The sequence below is a fragment of the Balaenoptera physalus genome (genome assembly GCF_965194825.1).
Source record: "Balaenoptera physalus genome assembly, chromosome: 13".
Taxonomy (NCBI): Eukaryota; Metazoa; Chordata; class Mammalia; order Artiodactyla; family Balaenopteridae; genus Balaenoptera; species Balaenoptera physalus.
Window position 1 is genome coordinate 10,906,608 of NC_138892.1, and position 16,834 is coordinate 10,923,441.

At 57.2% G+C, this 16,834-nt stretch overlaps 1 protein-coding gene across 2 annotated transcripts; it reads left to right on the forward strand.

The window, feature by feature from the left end:
* Positions 1-1,633: 1,633 nt before the first annotated feature.
* On the forward strand, positions 1,634-16,460 carry MFNG (MFNG O-fucosylpeptide 3-beta-N-acetylglucosaminyltransferase). Of its 2 annotated transcripts, none has more exons than XM_082420082.1 (8): positions 1,634-2,118; positions 6,193-6,241; positions 6,652-6,754; positions 7,174-7,327; positions 10,078-10,163; positions 12,045-12,210; positions 13,965-14,050; positions 15,502-16,460. In XM_082420082.1, exons 1-8 carry the CDS (start codon positions 1,864-1,866, stop codon positions 15,566-15,568), a joined length of 966 nt encoding a protein of 321 aa, XP_082276208.1. In that variant the 5' UTR covers positions 1,634-1,863; the 3' UTR covers positions 15,569-16,460. The 2 variants fall into 2 exon arrangements, with proteins under 2 accessions (XP_082276208.1, XP_082276209.1); XM_082420083.1 differs by having other exon boundaries at positions 1,880-2,118; positions 6,193-6,251.
* Positions 16,461-16,834: the final 374 nt, after the last annotated feature.

Here is a 16,834-nt window from a genome sequence, read left to right on the forward strand (position 1 = left end):
CTGGTCCCATCTTAGGTGCCTTTTCCATGGGGGTGGAGAAGCCCACCAATCCTTTAATCTTCACCGAGTCTTATTTTTGCCCCCATCTGACAAATGAAAGTAAAGTTCAGAGAGGTGAAGTAACTTGCCCAGAGTCACACAGCTAGGGAGTGCCCCAATCAGGATTTGAACCCTGGTTTGTGTGGCATGAACCACGGGATCATCCCTTGGTGATGCCATTCTGAGAAGACAGACTGTGAAGGGGCCTGGCACGGGGCTGGCCCATAGAACGGTGACTCAAAAGGGTTGCTTTTCCTTTCCTCTCCCTTTATGGGGCTAATGCAATTCACCAGCCATCTGGTACTTTCTTGTGTTTAATTAACAAATATTGATTGAGCTCCTACCATGTGCCAGGCACTGTTCTAGGCACTGGGGATTCAGTGAATAAACAGAAATCCCTGCCCTCATATTCTCATGAGGAAGACAGACAATAAATAAAATATACAGGATGTTGGAAGATGAGAAGTGCTATGGAGAAAACAGCAGAAAAAGGGGCCTGGGAAGGAGAGCCTGGGGGGCTGGGAAGGACAAGGGAGAAGGGATTCCAATTTAAATAAGGTGTTCTGGGAAGGCTTCACGTAGAAGACATTTGTGTAGACTTGAAAGAGGTGAGGGTGAGGTGTATGGATCTCTAGGGAGAGACCCAGGCAGGAACAGCATGTGCAAAGGTCCTGAGGTGGGTGTGTCCCTGAACTGGCCAGAAGCCCACTGGGTCTGGAGTGAGGAAGCAAGGGGAAGATGGTAGGAGATGGGGTTGGAGGTAACAGGGCCCCCCTTACACAGGGCCTGTAGGCTGGTGTCTGATCTTTGGCTTTTGTTCTGAGGGAGATGGGAGCCATCAGCGTTCTAGCGGAGGGAGGACAAGATATGAGTGACCTTGTACAAAACAAGACGGAGGTGGTAGCTGCAGAGGGTCCTCTGTCCACTGGCCTGGCTGGGAGAGAGGCAGCAATAAAGACTGCTGAGCAAGATGGGCTCCAGTGGGCCACAGCAGGACAGGCACCCTCAGGGGCCTCTGGTGGGCCAGACGAGGGCCAGCGACCTGGGTTCTACCTGGCTCTGTGGCTGAGCTGCTGGATCATCTTAGATCATTCTGAGCCTTATGTGCCCAGCTATGAACTGGAAATAATTCTAACACTGTTGTGAAGACCAGAGGAACTGAGCTAACTACTGGGGGAGCCCCAGAGGCTGGGAGGCTTCCTGGAGGAGGGAACCCTTGAGCTGAGCCTTGAAGTCCAGATAGAATTAAGCCTGGTGGAAGGAACATGGGTGAGGACGGTGGGGGCTGGGGAAGAGCATCCAGGACGAGGAACAGCGTGAGCAAAAGCTGGGAGGCTGGACACCAGAAGATACTGGGTATTGAATGAGCTTAGCCGGGGGTCTCTGGGGAGTGGGAGGGCTGGAGGGCCCCTCCCTTCCATCTGGCATGGAGGGGTTGTTGTCGCGCCCCCCCCCCCCCCCCCGCCCCCGCAGCAGCAGGCAGGGCTGGGCCGTCCCTTCAGCCGGTGACACTTTTTCAGCCACCTCTGGGCTCCCCTGGGCCGGCCCCGCCCCTGGGCTGCCCTGGAGGCAGGGGCGGGGCCAGGCTCCCCAGAGCCGGCAGTGGGAGGGAGGGCCCGGGAGCAGGTGGAGGGCTGGCGGCAGCGGCAGCGGGGCTGCCATGGCTCGGCCTCCGGGTCCAGAGCACCGACTCCCACCTCTCCCCTCCTGGCCTGCCCCCCATGCCTGGCAGACCTTTGCCTTTGCCGGGGCTCCCGCCTGACCAGCCTCCCCTCCCCGTCTGGTTGGGATTTGGGGGCTGAGCCGTCTGGGGTCCCAGGGCCAATGCAGTGCCGGCTCCTCCGGGGCCTGGCTGGAGTCCTGCTCACCCTGCTGTGCATGGGGCTCCTCTCCCTACGGTACTACTCAAGCCCATCCCCGCAGGGCGTGCCGGAGACCCCCGGGCTGAGCCCGCCAAGCCCTCGGCCGCCCGAGCTGCAGCTGCACGATGTCTTCATCGCAGTCAAGACAACCCGGGCCTTCCACCGCTCCCGCCTGGAGCTGCTGCTCGACACGTGGGTCTCCAGGACCAGGGAACAGGTGACAAGCGGGTGACTGCGGGCCCCAGGAGTGGCCTCTTGTCTGAGGGACTCACAGAGGACTTTCTACCAAGCTGGGGTCCCTGGCGGCCTCGAGGGAGAAGCTGCTCACCCACCTGCCCCACCTGGGCTGTCTTCTCGCTCCTTCCTGGAAGGATCGGGGGCTCCTGCGGCCCTGACTGTGTCCCTTGCTGGCCCCGGGGCCAGGTGCTCCTCAGGCCCACTGCTTCGTTTCTTCTGGGGCCAGGCTGGGCCCCTACCCCGGGCTCCTGGGTCCCTTCTGGGGGGTGGTCCCTCGATTCCCTGGTTGTCCTGGCACAGGTTTCGTTTCTGCCCACCCTGGCCCAGCCTGGCATCGGGGACAAGGGGGGGTGTTGGGCAGCTGGGACAGAGGCCCCCGAGAGGTCCTGACTCTGGCATGCGCCCAGGCCAAGCCGCCCCCTGTTCAGGCCCTGGATGCTGTCCTTCTGCCCTGGCTTTGAGGGTGGAGCACAGGGACTGAGCCGCTGAGGAGGGGACAGTCTGGGGGGGGCCTGTTCGGGGAGAGCGGCAGGGGGGCATCCTTTCAGAATTCCTGACAGCCCCTGCCCCCACGCCTCTGCTGCCCAGGGTGTGCCCAGGGCGGTGGCACCTCACCTCCTGTGCTCCATTTCCTGTGGGGCACTTTCCGGGTGAGGGAGGTGGGGTGTGTGCTGCGATGGTGGTGGCTGAGGTAGTGGTGGGCAGGAGGGCAGGGCAGAGGTCTGCCTGGCATTGGGATTGTGTGTGTGTGTACACCCGCGTGCATGCTCACCTGCATGGAGCTGGCGTCAGTGTTAGATGTGCCGTGACAAGAGGCGTGTGTGTCACAGGGGTGCGCGGCTTCTGTCTTTCTGGGGAGGTGGCCCTGACACGCTGAGTCCCTTCTGGCTCTTCCCCTCCTCACATCCAGTGCCCTCCTCAAGCAAAGTCAGTGATTTGGGGGTGCTGGGAGTCATCCCTGGGGGAGGGGGAGAGGCAGATTCTCACACACACACACACACACACACACACACACTGTCCCCACTTTGGCTCAGTGGAAGTGACGAGCCTTCGGAGGGGGTTGGGGGCTCCTGGAGACCAAGGAGGGGGGAGGTGGTGCCTGGAAGAGGCCAGGGCCCCCTGGGGAGGGGGCACCCCTGCCCGGATTTCCTAGCACCCTGGATTAACCCTCTCCTTGCTGTACCCCCAACACCCCAGGCTCTTCCCTGGGGCTCTGCACAGCTTCTCATCTTGGGGAGATTCTGGGTCCGCTTGCGGAAGCCGCCCAGCCTGGCCCTCCCCGCAGACCTTCCTGTTTATGGTGCTGTGTCTGCGTGTACCCGGGAGCATGGCCTCACGTGGTCAGAGGCCCTTTCCTGTCTTGTCTTGATCACTATGGTGGTGCGCTTGCTCCGGATGAGGAAACTGAGGCCACAGAGGAGGAAGTGCTTGCCCCGAAGGCCTGAGGGGGCAGAGCCCAGTAGGACCCGCCTGCTATCTCCCGCTGGGGCCCCTCCTTCTCTGCTGAGACCCGGGATCCCAGAGCTGCCTAGTCACTTGGGCCTCCAGCCTGGGTGTCTGGGTCTGGCAGGACCAGGCCGGCAGAGGAGAGGCAAGCAGCCCCCCTCTGTGCCCTGAGCTCAGTCCCAGATGCTAAGCAGGCAGCCAGAGGGAGTGCCTGCCAGATGCTCAGCATCTAAGTGACAGCATATCGGGTGCATCACTCTACTGAACCCTCACAACAACCCGAGTGGTAGGTATTGATATTCTCAGTTTACAGGTGAGGAAACTGAGCAAGGTTAAGCAGAGGTAGGAGATGAATTCACTCAGTTGGACACTCCCACACCCCCACCCCTGCCCCTACCACAAGGGGCAGAGTCTAGAAATCTTGTCCTTTAAGGCAGAGTTGAAAAAAGGAAAGATACTCAGAGGAAGAGGAGAGGAGACAGAGAGACCCACTCGTGCCACTGCATCTGGGCCCCCTTCGTTTCTACCCTTTGGCTTATCTCTTCCTGTGACCTCGGCCAAGGCCTTCCATCATTCAGCCTCAGTTTCCCCAGCCACACAGGGCGGGAGAGTCTCGGAGCCTCTTTCAGCTCTGTTATCAGGAGCGGTCCTGAGCTGGTTAACTCCAGGGCTGGGCACCCGCCCCAGCTGGTTAAGGCAGTCGGGTGGCAGGTGGGCCTTTGTGGCAGCGAGCTGGGGCTCGTGTGGGGCCTTTGTCCCAGGCAAAGGGGGCGGGCTTGGGGGAGGCACGTTTTGTGATTCAGGGGGTGTCTTCCTCTTCCCCACAGTCCTCGAGGAGGGCGGGTGGGGGATGGGGGGAGAAACAATGGCCCCACTTCTCCCCTCCTCTGCAGCAGATGGCCCCCGGCCACCCCTCCCCTGACCCCAGCAGGCTGTCTGTCCCTTTGTTTTCCTGCGAGGTTTTAACCATTGTCAGAGTCCCTCCTTGAACAAATCAAATGCAACCCTCAGCTCAGAGGAAACTCTGCCCGCTGCTCTTTGCCAGCCTCAGGATTCCTGGGGACCGAAACACCAGCCTCATGCACCCTGCTCGGCCCCCGGGCCCTGCTGCGGGGACCCCTCCCTTCCGCCTCCCCCCACCGATTCATTCACAGGCATTCCCTGGCCCATTTGGCCCACGCTCCAAACTTGAGAGAGTTCCACTATCTGGGTGACTGTTTGGTGGCAAAAGTTTGCCAGGGAGCAGGGCAAGAAAGGTCTGATTTATTTTACAGGCTCCCCCGGGGGCTGTGTTGAAAACAGACTTGGGGTGGGGCAGGACAGAGCAGGGAGAGCAGGGAAAAGGTGACTGCAGCAAAACGGGCAGGAGGTGACGAGGGTGGGCTGGACCGAGGGCTGGCCGCGGAGGCTGGAGGGAGAGGGTGCACCCTGGGCAGTTTGAAAGCTGGGTGGACAGAATTTGTTGACAGACCGGATGTGGGTGTGAGAGAAAGAGAGGAGGCACGGTGACCCCAAGGTGTTGGGTTCCAGCAAGATGGGGAAGAGTGAGAGGAGCCCAGGTCTGGGGGTGCTTGGGTGCTCGGTGTTCTCGCCCTCAGTCTGAGGTGCCTGCTAGACCCCCAGGGAAAAGTCTGGCTGTAGCGGGAGTTGAGGGCGGGGAGAGGTCCAGGCTGGGTTCAAATCCCAGCTCACCTCCTGCCAACCGCACAGCCTTGCTCCATCACTTACCTTCCGTTTTGCCATCTGCGAAGGGGACAGCTCATAACACCTGTCTGGAGGTTTAGTGAGGTCATGGGGGACCGGGTGTATGAATGCTGTTGGTGGGTCACCTCTCCTATCTGGGAGATGTGTAAGGGCCCCGACACTTGCACAGGGAGTTTGTGTGGCTGTGAAAGTCGTGACCGTCTCCCTAAGTAGTTTGGTGTCCTAGTGTGTGGGTCTGTCTACTGAACAAGTGTTTAGGGTTCTGTATATGTGGAGGGGCCAAGCGGGACTGTGATGTGTGTGTGATGTGATGTGTGATGTGTGATGTGATGTGTGGTGTGTGATGTGTGATGTGATGTGTGATGTGTGTGTGTGATGTGCTGTGTGATGTGACGTGTGGTGTGTAATGTGTGATGTGACGTGTGATGTGTGTGTGTGATGTGATGTGTGATGTGTGTGTGTGATGTGATGTGTGGTGTGTGTGTGATGTGTGTGTGATGTGTGATGTGATGTGACGTGTGTGTGTGATGTGATGTGTGATGTGTGATGTGTGTGTGTGTGTGGTTGATGGAGGTGTGATTCTGCTAAGGGTGTGTGGCTCTGGTAGGGACCCTGTGGGTGCTGGTCTGTAAGGGGGCTGAGTGTGAGACTGATGGGCTGGTGTATACCGCGAAGTTGTACAAAAGCTGGGTTGTGTGTGTTGTATGGGGGGGTGGGTTGGGTAGCTGAGAAAGTCATGTTGTCCTAAAGGAGCGTGTGACTGTGAGAGGGGTGTGTGTCCATCACTGAAGGAGGACAGAGGTCTGCCATGTGTATATCCACCTGGACTTGGCTGTGGTGGGCTGTGGGCTGGCCCGGGACTCTCCTTGGTCGACCCCAGTCCTGATTCCTCTCTCCTTCCTAGACGTTCATCTTCACCGACAGCCTGGATGAAGGCCTCCAGGAGAGATTGGGTAACTCTGGGTGGGTTGGGGGCCCCTCGGCTGTTGCCAGGGAAAGCTGGGGTGGCTGTCCCCTGGCCTGGGGTTCCCCAGGAAACAGGGCTGCCCACCCTTGTCACACGTGGATTCCCCTTTTGCCCAGGAGGGGAGCAGGCTTCTTCCCTGGAAACGGGTATGGGTGTGGGGAGGGACTGTGCTGGACAAGACCCTGGACACCTGGGTCCCAGCCCGGCCTACTGTCCATTAGCTCCAGGGTCCTGGGCAGGTCAGCCCCCCCTGACCTCAGTTTCCCCATATGTAAAATGGGACTGGATGCACTGCTCCAGGCTTTCTGAGGCCCCGCCTTCCTCTGCATTCTCACACTGTGTAGGGCTGTTGGGAGGAGCTGAGCAGGGTCCCCTGACCTGTCCTCCCTTATTCAGGGTCCCACCTCGTGGTCACCAACTGCTCTGCGGAGCACAGCCACCCTGCCCTGTCCTGCAAGATGGCTGCTGAGTTTGATGCCTTCTTGGCCAGCGGACTGAGGTGAGTTCACCTTGGTCTTTGGGGGCAGGCGTGACCTTTGCCTCAGGCCAGTTCCTAAATGAGGTGTCCTGTCAAAAAAGTAAAGTTGTCCGGGCCCTGTAAATTTAATCACATGTAGGGCCTGCTGGGGTCTGTCTCTGGGCAGACAGATGGGATTCAAATTCTGCTATTCACCGGCTGTGTGACCTTGGGCAAGTGTCTTAACCTTCCTGAGTCTTGGTTCCCACCTGTGAAGTGGGCACAACTTCCTCATGAGCTTACACCAGACGCTGCCTGGCACAGAACAGGTGGCTTCAATGTTAGCCTCCCCCACCCCATAACTCTGTTGACTGATTATGAGGGCGCAGGGCGGAGTCTGGCTGGCTGGCAGCCCTTGGGAACCCCCTCCAAGTTCACTGTCCCGCATTCCATCCCCACAGGTGGTTCTGTCATGTGGATGACGACAACTACCTGAACCCGAGGGCGCTGCTGAAGCTGCTAAAAACCTTCCCGTGGACCCGCGACGTCTACATCGGCCGGCCCAGCCTGAACCGGCCTATCCACGCTTCCGAGCCGCAGCCGAACAACCGCACGGTCGGTTCCCTCGCTGCCTCCTTTGTGCATTGGCCGCTGGCCCAGGGGGCGGGGCCATGCGGGGCGGGGCCATTCGGGGGCGGGGCTGTGGAGGGGTCCGGTGGGTTTTCTGGGTTTCAGATTTGGCTGCATCCGGGTGTGTCTGGGCTGGTGGCTTCGCCTGTGATCCTAAGTCTCCTCCTTTATGAAATGGGGAGATTGAGATAATGCAGGTAAGGCACAGAGACTGGCGCTTAGTAGGGCCTCGGCCACGGAGGAGCAGGGGCTCGTCCTGGTCACAGAGTGAGCAAGGGGGGGTGAGTTGAGGCTTCCTGACTCCACGGCAGATTGTTAAAATGCTGAATCTGCTGGGCCGGGTAGTAAACTGTGGCTGCCGGGAGCCCCTGAACCCTCCCCTCCCCTCCTCTCCTCTAGATACCCCTCCTCTTTCCAGATTTCACTAACCAGCAACTGAGTTGACACCTTGCACAACAGGGTCCCCAGCACCAGCTTCGGCTCCAGACCTGAATGGACAGGTTTAGGTTGCCAGATTTTGCCCCTAGGGCTCGCTTGGCCCCTGTGAAGAGTCAGGCCATGGGTCCCCCTCTCTAGACGTGGTGCCTGGAGCAGGAGCTGGGCCAGTTGTGGGGCTTTCTCCCTCCCAGGGTCACCATCTGCTTCACTAGGGAAACCGAGAGCAGGAAACACAGAACCTTAATTATCTGCAGCTGATCAGTCTCTGAGCCCTAATTAAATCTTCCTGGGCCTTAGGGGAGCGCGTGTGAGCGAGCTGATGCCAGGTGAGCCGCGGGGTCCTCCAGACTCCCACAGCACCTCACCCCTGACCAAAGGGTTTGAGAGCTCCGCTCTGGAACCTGACTCCCAGGGTTCACACACCAGCCCTGCTACCTCCTGGCTTTGTGACCTTGAATGAAGTCACCTCACCTCTCTGTGCCTCAGTTTCCTCATCTGTAAAATCAGTGAAAACAGTCACTACCTCATAGGGCCATTGTGAGCAAAAAAAGAATTAAATGCGGTCATCTATCCAAGGGCTTGGAACGGGATCTGGCACGTGGTGGACGCTAGTGAGCGTTATCAATCAGCACCCGACTCATCTCAGCCTCACCTCTGAGCTGTGTTCTTCCTGTGCTGGTTCAGGACACACCCAGTCCTGGGCACACCCAGTCCCCGACCTCACAACGTGCATGAATGCCCTCCTTGTCAGACACCCCACCAGCGGGATCCCAGGACTCTGCTCCAAAGTGCCCTGGCCTGTTAAGACCCTGGCATCCCCCAGGGTGGGACAGCAAAGGGGACAAGGGCTCGGGCTTGGAGTCAGTCCCAGCTCTGGGACCTCAGTCAAGTGACCTCAGTTCTGTGCACCTTGGTCACCTCACCTGCAGCACAGGGCTCCGCAGTCCGTGCTCAGGGTTAGGCGCTTGCATGGTCACTGCTGATGTTGCTACAGTTCTCTGGGAGTGGAAGCCCTGCCCTCATTAATTCATTAAACAAGCATTTATTGGGCTCCTCCTGTGTGTCAGGTCCTCAAGAAACCATTCATTCTGCCTGTTTGAGGCCTGACCTCTCTCTAAGAGGGCAGAGTTTCCAGAAGTAAGCTCATAGAGGTCTTTAGGAGGAGGACATCTCTGGGCCAGGAGAGCCATCGGATTTCAGAACTGGAGCCAATGTTGTACTCACAGGTGACAAATCTGAGGTACAGAGAGGGGCAGGAACTTTCTCAAGGTTACACAGCTGTGCAGTGGAGGAGGCGGGGCCCCCTCCACTTTCCAGCTCCCTGCCCACGGCTCTTCTCACTGCTGCATCGTGGGAGGTAACCCAACTCAATGCAACATGCATCAATGAAGCACCAACTCTGTACTTGGGAGAAGGTAACTTTAGGGCACTTGTTTGACCAAGAGATGGTACAGCTGAAAAGGTTCAGTGTTTTTCAAAAGCCTTAAAGAAATTCATGGGTGAATTCACAGGTCCTCACAGAGGAGGCAGAAGAGGCCTTAGGCCATGATGATGTTGGGTGAGGGCAGAAAGTGGTTTACACCCCAAAGGGGTGGTATTGGTTGCTGAGACTGAAATGCCAAGGGGTTTGCTGGCCTCAGGGGCTCACAGGCCTGCCTGCCCTTCTCTCTTTCCTCCATGAGACCTCATTCTCTCCTTTTGCAGAAAAGCTTTCTTGGTCCCAGGAGTTGGGAGTGGCGAGGCCAGTGTACATGGCCCGGTGTAAATGGCATCAGGATTATATTTACTGGTGACCCTGTAAAAGCATCTCTCCCTCACAGCATATGGAACTCAGGCGAGGACTCTGATTGGCTGGCTGGGTCATGTGCCTGTCACTGAGCCAGTCACTGGGTCAAAGGTGTGGTCTTGTGATCCGTCATTCCTGGGGCACCTGCCCGTATCTGTGGCCTATGGGAGCAGGTGCTGTGTTGGGCAGTCCCTCCTGAACCACACGGGGATGTTTCTCTGAGGATAGGGATAAGGTGCACTTCGTGGACAAATAGGATATGTGTCCTCTTTAACTGAAATCCAGCCAGATTGGGGTCTAATTGGTGTCCCCATCATTCTTAAATAGCTATGTGACTTTGGGTCTCGGTTTCCTTATCTATAAAATGGGCATAATAATATCAGGCTGTAGGAAGACTCTAGTGAGATGTGAAAAAGTTTTGAGCCATTCTGGTTGGGGGTAAGGGGGGGCCTGGCTGTTGCCCCCACCCCAGGTCACCCTACATTTTGGCCCTCCCCATCTCTCCCCGCAGAGGCTGGTACAGTTCTGGTTTGCCACCGGGGGTGCCGGCTTCTGCATCAACCGCAAACTGGCTTTGAAGATGGCCCCATGGGCCAGGTAAGCAGAGACCTAGAGACTGGTGGAAGAGGTCGGGGGGGGGATGCAGAGAGGGGGTGTTGGCTGGTGTGTGGGTGGGGCCTTTGCAGCAGGAAGGGCTTGAGAGAGAGCTCAGGAGAAACTACCTCTCATTCCCACTGCATCACAGAGTTACACAGTTAGTGGTGAGCAAGCCACCTGTCACCATGCCCTTGGGGGTACACCGCCTAGTGCACTCTGCCACACACAGGCAAGTTGTGTAATCTCCAGGAGCCTCAGTGCCCCCATCTGTAAAATGGACCTGATAGTACAATGGCCAGTGGTTGTTGTAAGGGTTAAATGAAAAAGTGTCTGGGCTGGCATCTGGCAGGAGCCCGACAAACATTAGGTCCCATTTTCAGCCCTCTTCTGACTGGTCACTGTCACAGGGGAGGTGAAGGCCAACTGGAGGGGCACTCAGAGGAGGGAGTAGGGCCTTCTGCTTGGGGAAAGGAGGGAAGGCTTCCTGGAAGAGGTGGAATTTGAGCTGGGATGGTCCTAGAGGGCTCAGACTGCGGGGGATTGTGGGAGTAGTGGAAGCCCTCAGTACCTGGTGGGGGTACTGATATTCTAGAGAGGACGTGGCAAAGGTCTAGCCTCTTGAGGTCTGCCGAGCGGGCTGTTATTCACAGCCACATCAGTGTCGCTACCTTGAATTGAGGGTTGACTCTGAGCCAGGTCTGTGCTTTGCTAAGAGTATCACAGCCCCCAGGGAGGAAGGGGTGTTGGCCTTATTTCTACTTGGCTGAGGAAACTGAGGTACTGAGAGGTTAAGCAAAGTAATTGGTTCAAGGTCACTCAGCTGCTGGGTTTGGCTCTAAGGCCTGCGTGCTCTGTCACCACACCAGCCTGCCGTGCCCTGTCCTGGACGGGTGGGGTCCTCCGGGGGCAATTTGTGCCCTGACTGGGAGCAGGAGTGCTGTCCTAGTATCTGTCGACAGCAGGCATGTACACACAACCAGGGGTCATCCCTGTGCCTGGGGTGCCCCCATCTAGGCTTCTGTCCACCTCTATGGTACATTTGTGTGAATTAGAAAAATGTACCCACTCTGGGCAGGTGCAGCCTGGGGAGGGGAGCAACGGCTGGGTTTCTGCACCCACTCGACCCCTCGGTCAGGCATCCTGCGCAGCGGGGCAAGCTGCCCCGCCTGGCACCCCCGCGGCATTCGTGGGGTATGCAGTCAGGTGACGCCCTTGCCTGGAACACTGCTCCTCCCCTGCTCGGCACCTGGCTGACTCCAGCTCATCCTGTAAGACTCTGTTTAAAAACTGCTACTGCCATGATTAAGTAAAGAGCAAAACAAAAGCCTGCCACATCCCCTGGGAACCCACCTTGTCCTCCCTGTGTCCCCAGGCCTCGTGCTTCCCTCTGACTTAGCACCAGTCCTCCTCTGAAATGACCTGCTCCTCTATCTGTCTCCCTCCAGAATTGGGGCTGCTGTTGAGGGCAGGAAGCATTTCTTTCTCATCTCTTTGTCCTCAGCCTCTGTGTCACGGTGGCTGGCAGCAGGTAGATGCTCAAACTCAAGAATGAATGAATGAGTGAGTGAATGAATGAAAAGAAAGAGAGGGAAGGAAAGGATACATTTATAAAGGGCTTCATTTCACCTTTCCTCCACTTAATCCTCACAACAGCCTTGTGAGGGCAGGGCCATTATCATGCCCATTTTACAGAAGAGGAAACTGAGGCTCCCCGAGGCTTGTGACTTGCACAAGGCTACACAGTATGCAAGAGGCAGATGCTAGAGCCGAGCTCTGTTTTCCCAGCTGGCCCTGGCGGAGGCAGGGTCTTCAGGGAGGCAGGGAGGGCTCTAGGTGTCGAGGGCCTTAGGCCAGTGGCTGCAGCATGACTCTGTCCCTCAGTGGCCCCCGCTTCGTGGACACATCTGCCCTCATCCGGCTGCCTGACGACTGCACTGTGGGCTACATCGTCGAGTGCAAGCTGGGCGGTCACCTGCAGCCCAGCCCCCTCTTCCACTCCCACCTGGAGACCCTGCAGCTGCTGGGGGCTGCCCAGCTCCCAGAGCAGGTGAGCCAGCCTTGGGGCAGGTGGCACTGGGGAAGGTGTTTGTGGGGGCTCTCCCCTATTGATGGGGAAACTGAGGCCCAGGGTGGTAAAGGATCCCCTTGAGGGCATGCAGTGTCTCAGCTCTCTCCACCTCTAACCCTCAAGGGTCTGCATTTATGATGCTAAAATTCTTCGATCTGGTTCCCAAATGCCAGCTGGAGGGACCTGCACACACGAGATGAAGCTCGTCTTGAGGTTCAGACCACCCAGCTCGCCACATGCTACCTCCTTCCCTCTCCCCTCTCTTCAACATCCCATCCTCCCCGCACCCTCTGAAGGGGCCAGTCCTTTTCAACTGCCGATTGGCAGCCCTCTCCTTCACCAAAGCTTACCCGTCTACTGATTGCTGCTTTTCCTTCTCACTCAGGTGTCACTGGGAAGGACCAGGTCTTCAGTAGGGACATCCAAGTGTAATGTCAGGCTGGGGGAGGGGTAGGGACCCCTCCCACCACCTGGCAAGTAATGACTCTGCTGAGGTCCAACTGGCTCTGCCTTGCAGACACGCCCTCCAACTCATGGGTTTCCAGCCCCGTAGAGGGTCCTGGCTGGGAGGCCCCTGGGATCTTCTGCCCCATGGTGTGAGTCAGAGCCCTTTTGGCTGCAAGTGACAGAGAGGCAACAGACTAATTAAACAGAAAAGGTCATTTATGGGCCTGCATACCTGGGAAGCTGAGGGCTTGGCCTGACTTGCTAGATCTGGCAGGGTCTGGGTGCTGAGACTCTGTCCCTCCCCTCTCTCATGTGCCCTCCCCCACGTTGGCCTCATTCTCAGGCAGGCTCAGCCCTCATGCTGGCAAGGTGGCAGCCCCAGGTTTCCACCCCACCCATGGGAAGAGAGCTCCTCCTTCCACCAGATCTCAGGACTGGTGCTCATTGGTCACATGGCCCACTTGGGTCACATGACCTGTTTCCTACCAGCGCCTAGAGTTAGAGTTGATTGGCCAGGCCTAGAACGGGGATGCAGATCGGTCCCATTAGGACCACAGCCAGGAAAGAGGGGCAGATTTTGGACAGCCAAAACCAGGGCACCCTAAAGGTGGGGTTTTCAGATCCCCCGCTGTGCCAGGCACCACACTGGGGGCCTTAACTTCTTTAACTCTCTGCTTCCTCACAGCATTCACGTGGGGGTGAGTTCTAACATTATTTCCATTCTACAGATGGCGAAACTGAGGCCCAGAGAGTGGAACTAACTGTGGCACACAGCTAGTAGAGGACAGAGAGGGATTTGAACCCTGCTTGGGTGGCCCCTAAGCCCACAGTCTTTAACCACTGTGCTTGACTACCTCTTGACGGGTGTCATCATCCTGCATCCTCACTTCTCGTGGAGTGACCTTAGGCTCCGGGTGGAGACGGATTGCCCAGGCCCTAGAGTGGGTCTCAGGAAACCTCCGTTCAGGCATGCAACTTCCTGGAAAGGTGCTTTCCTGCCTTGAGCCTCAGTTTCCCAATCTGTAGATGAGGGAATCGTTCCAGCCTCCCTAGTAAACTGGACCGTTGGGGGAACAAATTAGATCATGGTCAAAGGGGAGTGGGGTGGGGCCCTCAGCGGAACACCTGTTACTGAAGGTGGAATTTCAGGTGCAGAGGCAGGCTTTTTGTGTCCCTCAGAATGCCTTATGTGCCTTCTCTGTTTCTGCCCAAATGCTGCCCCCTTGTGGAGTTGCCAGTGGGACACCCCGCACCCTTCACTCTCTTCTCTGTGTCTCTCTGCGCAGGTCACCCTCAGCTATGGCGTCTTTGAGGGGAAACTCAACGTCATTAAGCTCCACGGCCCCTTCTCCCCTGAGGAGGACTCCTCCAGGTGGGTCTGGAGGCTGAAACTGTAGGATGGGAGGAGTGGGGCCTGCGTCCAGGCATCCAAAGATGGGGGAGCCGAGAGGGAGGCAAGTGAGAGAGGCCAGTGGCTGACAGCGCAGAGCCGGGAGTGGAGGGAGTGGATTTCAGTCTCTGCTCTGTCACTGGCTTGCTGTGTGACCTTGGGCAGGTGCCTTGCCCTCTCTGGACCTTAGTCGCCCCATTTGTAACACAAGGAGGCTGAGCGATGTGGATCTGAAGGGCTCTCCCAGGCCTGATCCTCTGGGAGCCTGTGAAAGACTGAGCTCTCGTCACTGAGCACAGGAGATGCTCTAATGGAGGCGCTCCAGGCACTCATGGGGAAATGAAAAGAAAGTCTTTCTCAGGCTCTTTGTTTCTTTGATGATACTTTTCGATGGATAGAGGGTTGGAATGGGGGCTAGAATGCCACTTAGGCACCTTCCAGTTCTGTCCCCAAAGACTCCCTGGGGGGATTAGGGCTGCTCAGCCCAGCCCCCTCCATCCCACCCCAGCCCCAATTGCTATAGGGCAGCTCAGAGCACAGCCTGTGACATACTGTGGCAGGGGAGCAAGACCTACTCAAGGAAGTAAAAGAAGCCAGTGTGACTGGAATGTGGGAGAAGAGAGGAGAGTGGTGTCAGATTCAGTTGGGGAGGTGGCAGGGAACACCCTCCCCCATGCCCCCCGAAGGCCTTGTAGGCTCTGTCTGGACTTTGGATTTATCTGTAGGGTAACCCTTAGGGGAGCCAGCACTCCTGCCCCTGAAATTCTGCAGAGCTGTCCGGCTGGGGGCAGAGGACTCACAGCTATCCCAAGGCTGCCGGGACCAGGGCTGTGTTGAACAAGTTGGACATTACAAGGAGACAGAATTTGGCTCAGTTTCTAAGAGGAAAGGAGCTGCTTTCTAACAGAGTGAGCTCCCCATCAGTGGAGGTGTGCAAGCTATGGCTATACTGCCAAGACGTTTAAGAATCGGTGTTAAATTCTCTCAAAGCCTGAAGATTTAGAATCTAAAGGTTGCTACCTAATGGGGATGGAGCCAACTGGGGACTCAGATATGTGCGGTCAGATGGTGTGGCCTCAGCTGAGGCCTCTTCATGGTTTCTCTGGCTTTTGAAGTCTTTATAAACCAGTGGTTCTCAACCAGGGACCATTTTGCAACTCCCCCCCACGCCCCCCACTAAGGGACAATTGGCAGCGTGTGGGGACATTTTTGATCGTTAGGACTCAGGGGATGCGTGCTGGCATCTAGTGGGTGGAGTCCAGGGGTGCTGCTAAAGATCCTACAATGCACAGGACAGCCCCACAACGGAATTATCTGGCCCCCAGTGTTCATCGTGCTGAGGTGGAGAAACCCTGCTCCAGAGCATATCTGTGACGCGCTCCCCAGGAACCCGTGGGGGTGACCCGTCTTGTCCATTTCTCGTCTCTCCACAGGTTTCGCTCCCTCCATTGTCTCCTCTACCCAGATACTCCCTGGTGCCCACAGCTGGTGGCCCGATGAACCCTGAACCTCTGGGCAAAGGTTGAGCTGAAGCCTCTGGTCGTCCTTAGCCTCCCAGGCGGCCTTGAGGGCCCATGGCAGTTCCTGTGTGGGCAGCAGTCCCTGGCAGGGCCTCTGTGGTGGGCAGGCCCAGGATTGGATGGTGGCTGGCGGTAAAGGCATCCCAAGCCCCTGGGAGGTGGGCTGGACAGCCCAGGACCAGGTGCACCATGTGAGGGCCAGAGAGGCCTCAGGAGCTGGACTTCCACGGGCCTTAGGTGGCTGAACTGAACAAAGGTAGGGGGTCCTTGAGCTGCTCGGGCTCAGGAGTCCTAACTCTCCAGAGAATTGCATGGGTCCCTTGGTGTGGTCAGAGCCCCCACCTCTGGTCTCTCAGTCACTCTCCTGGGGTCAAGTGCTGGGCCACCCACTCCTGGCTTCCTCGGCTGGATCCCCAACCACCGAGGGGACCCAGGTGGAAGAAGGGCAGAATCCAGGGTCTGCAGCAGATACTGTTATTGCCGACCAGTCTCCAGTCCCTGCTCCCCACCCGGTTTTGTTTGGAGCATCAGCATGTCCAGACCCAGATGATGAGTCAGAATGGGTCCTAGCCAGTCATGATGATCCTTTTGCTCACTTTCCCAGCTTCCCTTTCTGTTAGGAGCTACTATATGACCCAGCTCTGGCCAGAGCCAGAGCTCTGTCTGTTAGTGCAAATTAAGCAAAGCCAATAGAGACGCTTCTGGGGAAGGTTTTGCAGCCCCAGACCCCATCTTCCTGCTGTGAATGTGGGTGTGATGTCTGGGTCTAGGGCAGCCACCTTGCTACCATGAAGGAAAGGCCAAGACAATCATCCACAGCTGTCCCTTCCAACATCTGGTTGTGTAAGCATATTAAACCCTTATTTGTTTAAGCCTCGCTTGGTTCAGTTTTCTGTTACGTGCAGCCAAAGTCGTTCCTGGCCAGGGCAGGGTCTTTGATCTGTCTGTCGCAGTGGTGTTGATTTGGGTCCCTCGGCTAGACAGCCCTGCCCTACCCTTGCTGGATGTGTGACCTTGAGGAATCCACTTGGTCTCTCTGGCCTGTTTGCTCATTTTTTATATGAGAAGAGGAATACCTACCTCGCGGGTTGTAGGTGAAATGATGCAGAGTTTGTAAAGGGCACAGCACAGAGAAAGGAATGGCTCAGTGAACAGTGCTGGTAAGTAGTGTGTGCTGTGTCACTGCATGCCAGGGCATATAAGGGTGTGCATGTGCTGTACACCCTTCTACGCTCGTCTGTGCCTA

What these genes read in the sequence shown, in the direction of transcription:
- MFNG (XM_082420082.1), top strand. Translation starts at nt 1,864, where the DNA reads ATGCAGTGCCGGCTCCTCCGGGGCCTGGCTGGAGTCCTGCTCACCCTG. An exon ending in CGCAGCCGAACAACCGCACG is followed by an intron (nt 7,328 to 10,077) that starts GTCGGTTCCCTC and finishes CTCTCCCCGCAG; the next exon opens with AGGCTGGTACAGTTCTGGTT. An exon ending in CTGCCCAGCTCCCAGAGCAG is followed by an intron (nt 12,211 to 13,964) that starts GTGAGCCAGCCT and finishes CTCTCTGCGCAG; the next exon opens with GTCACCCTCAGCTATGGCGT.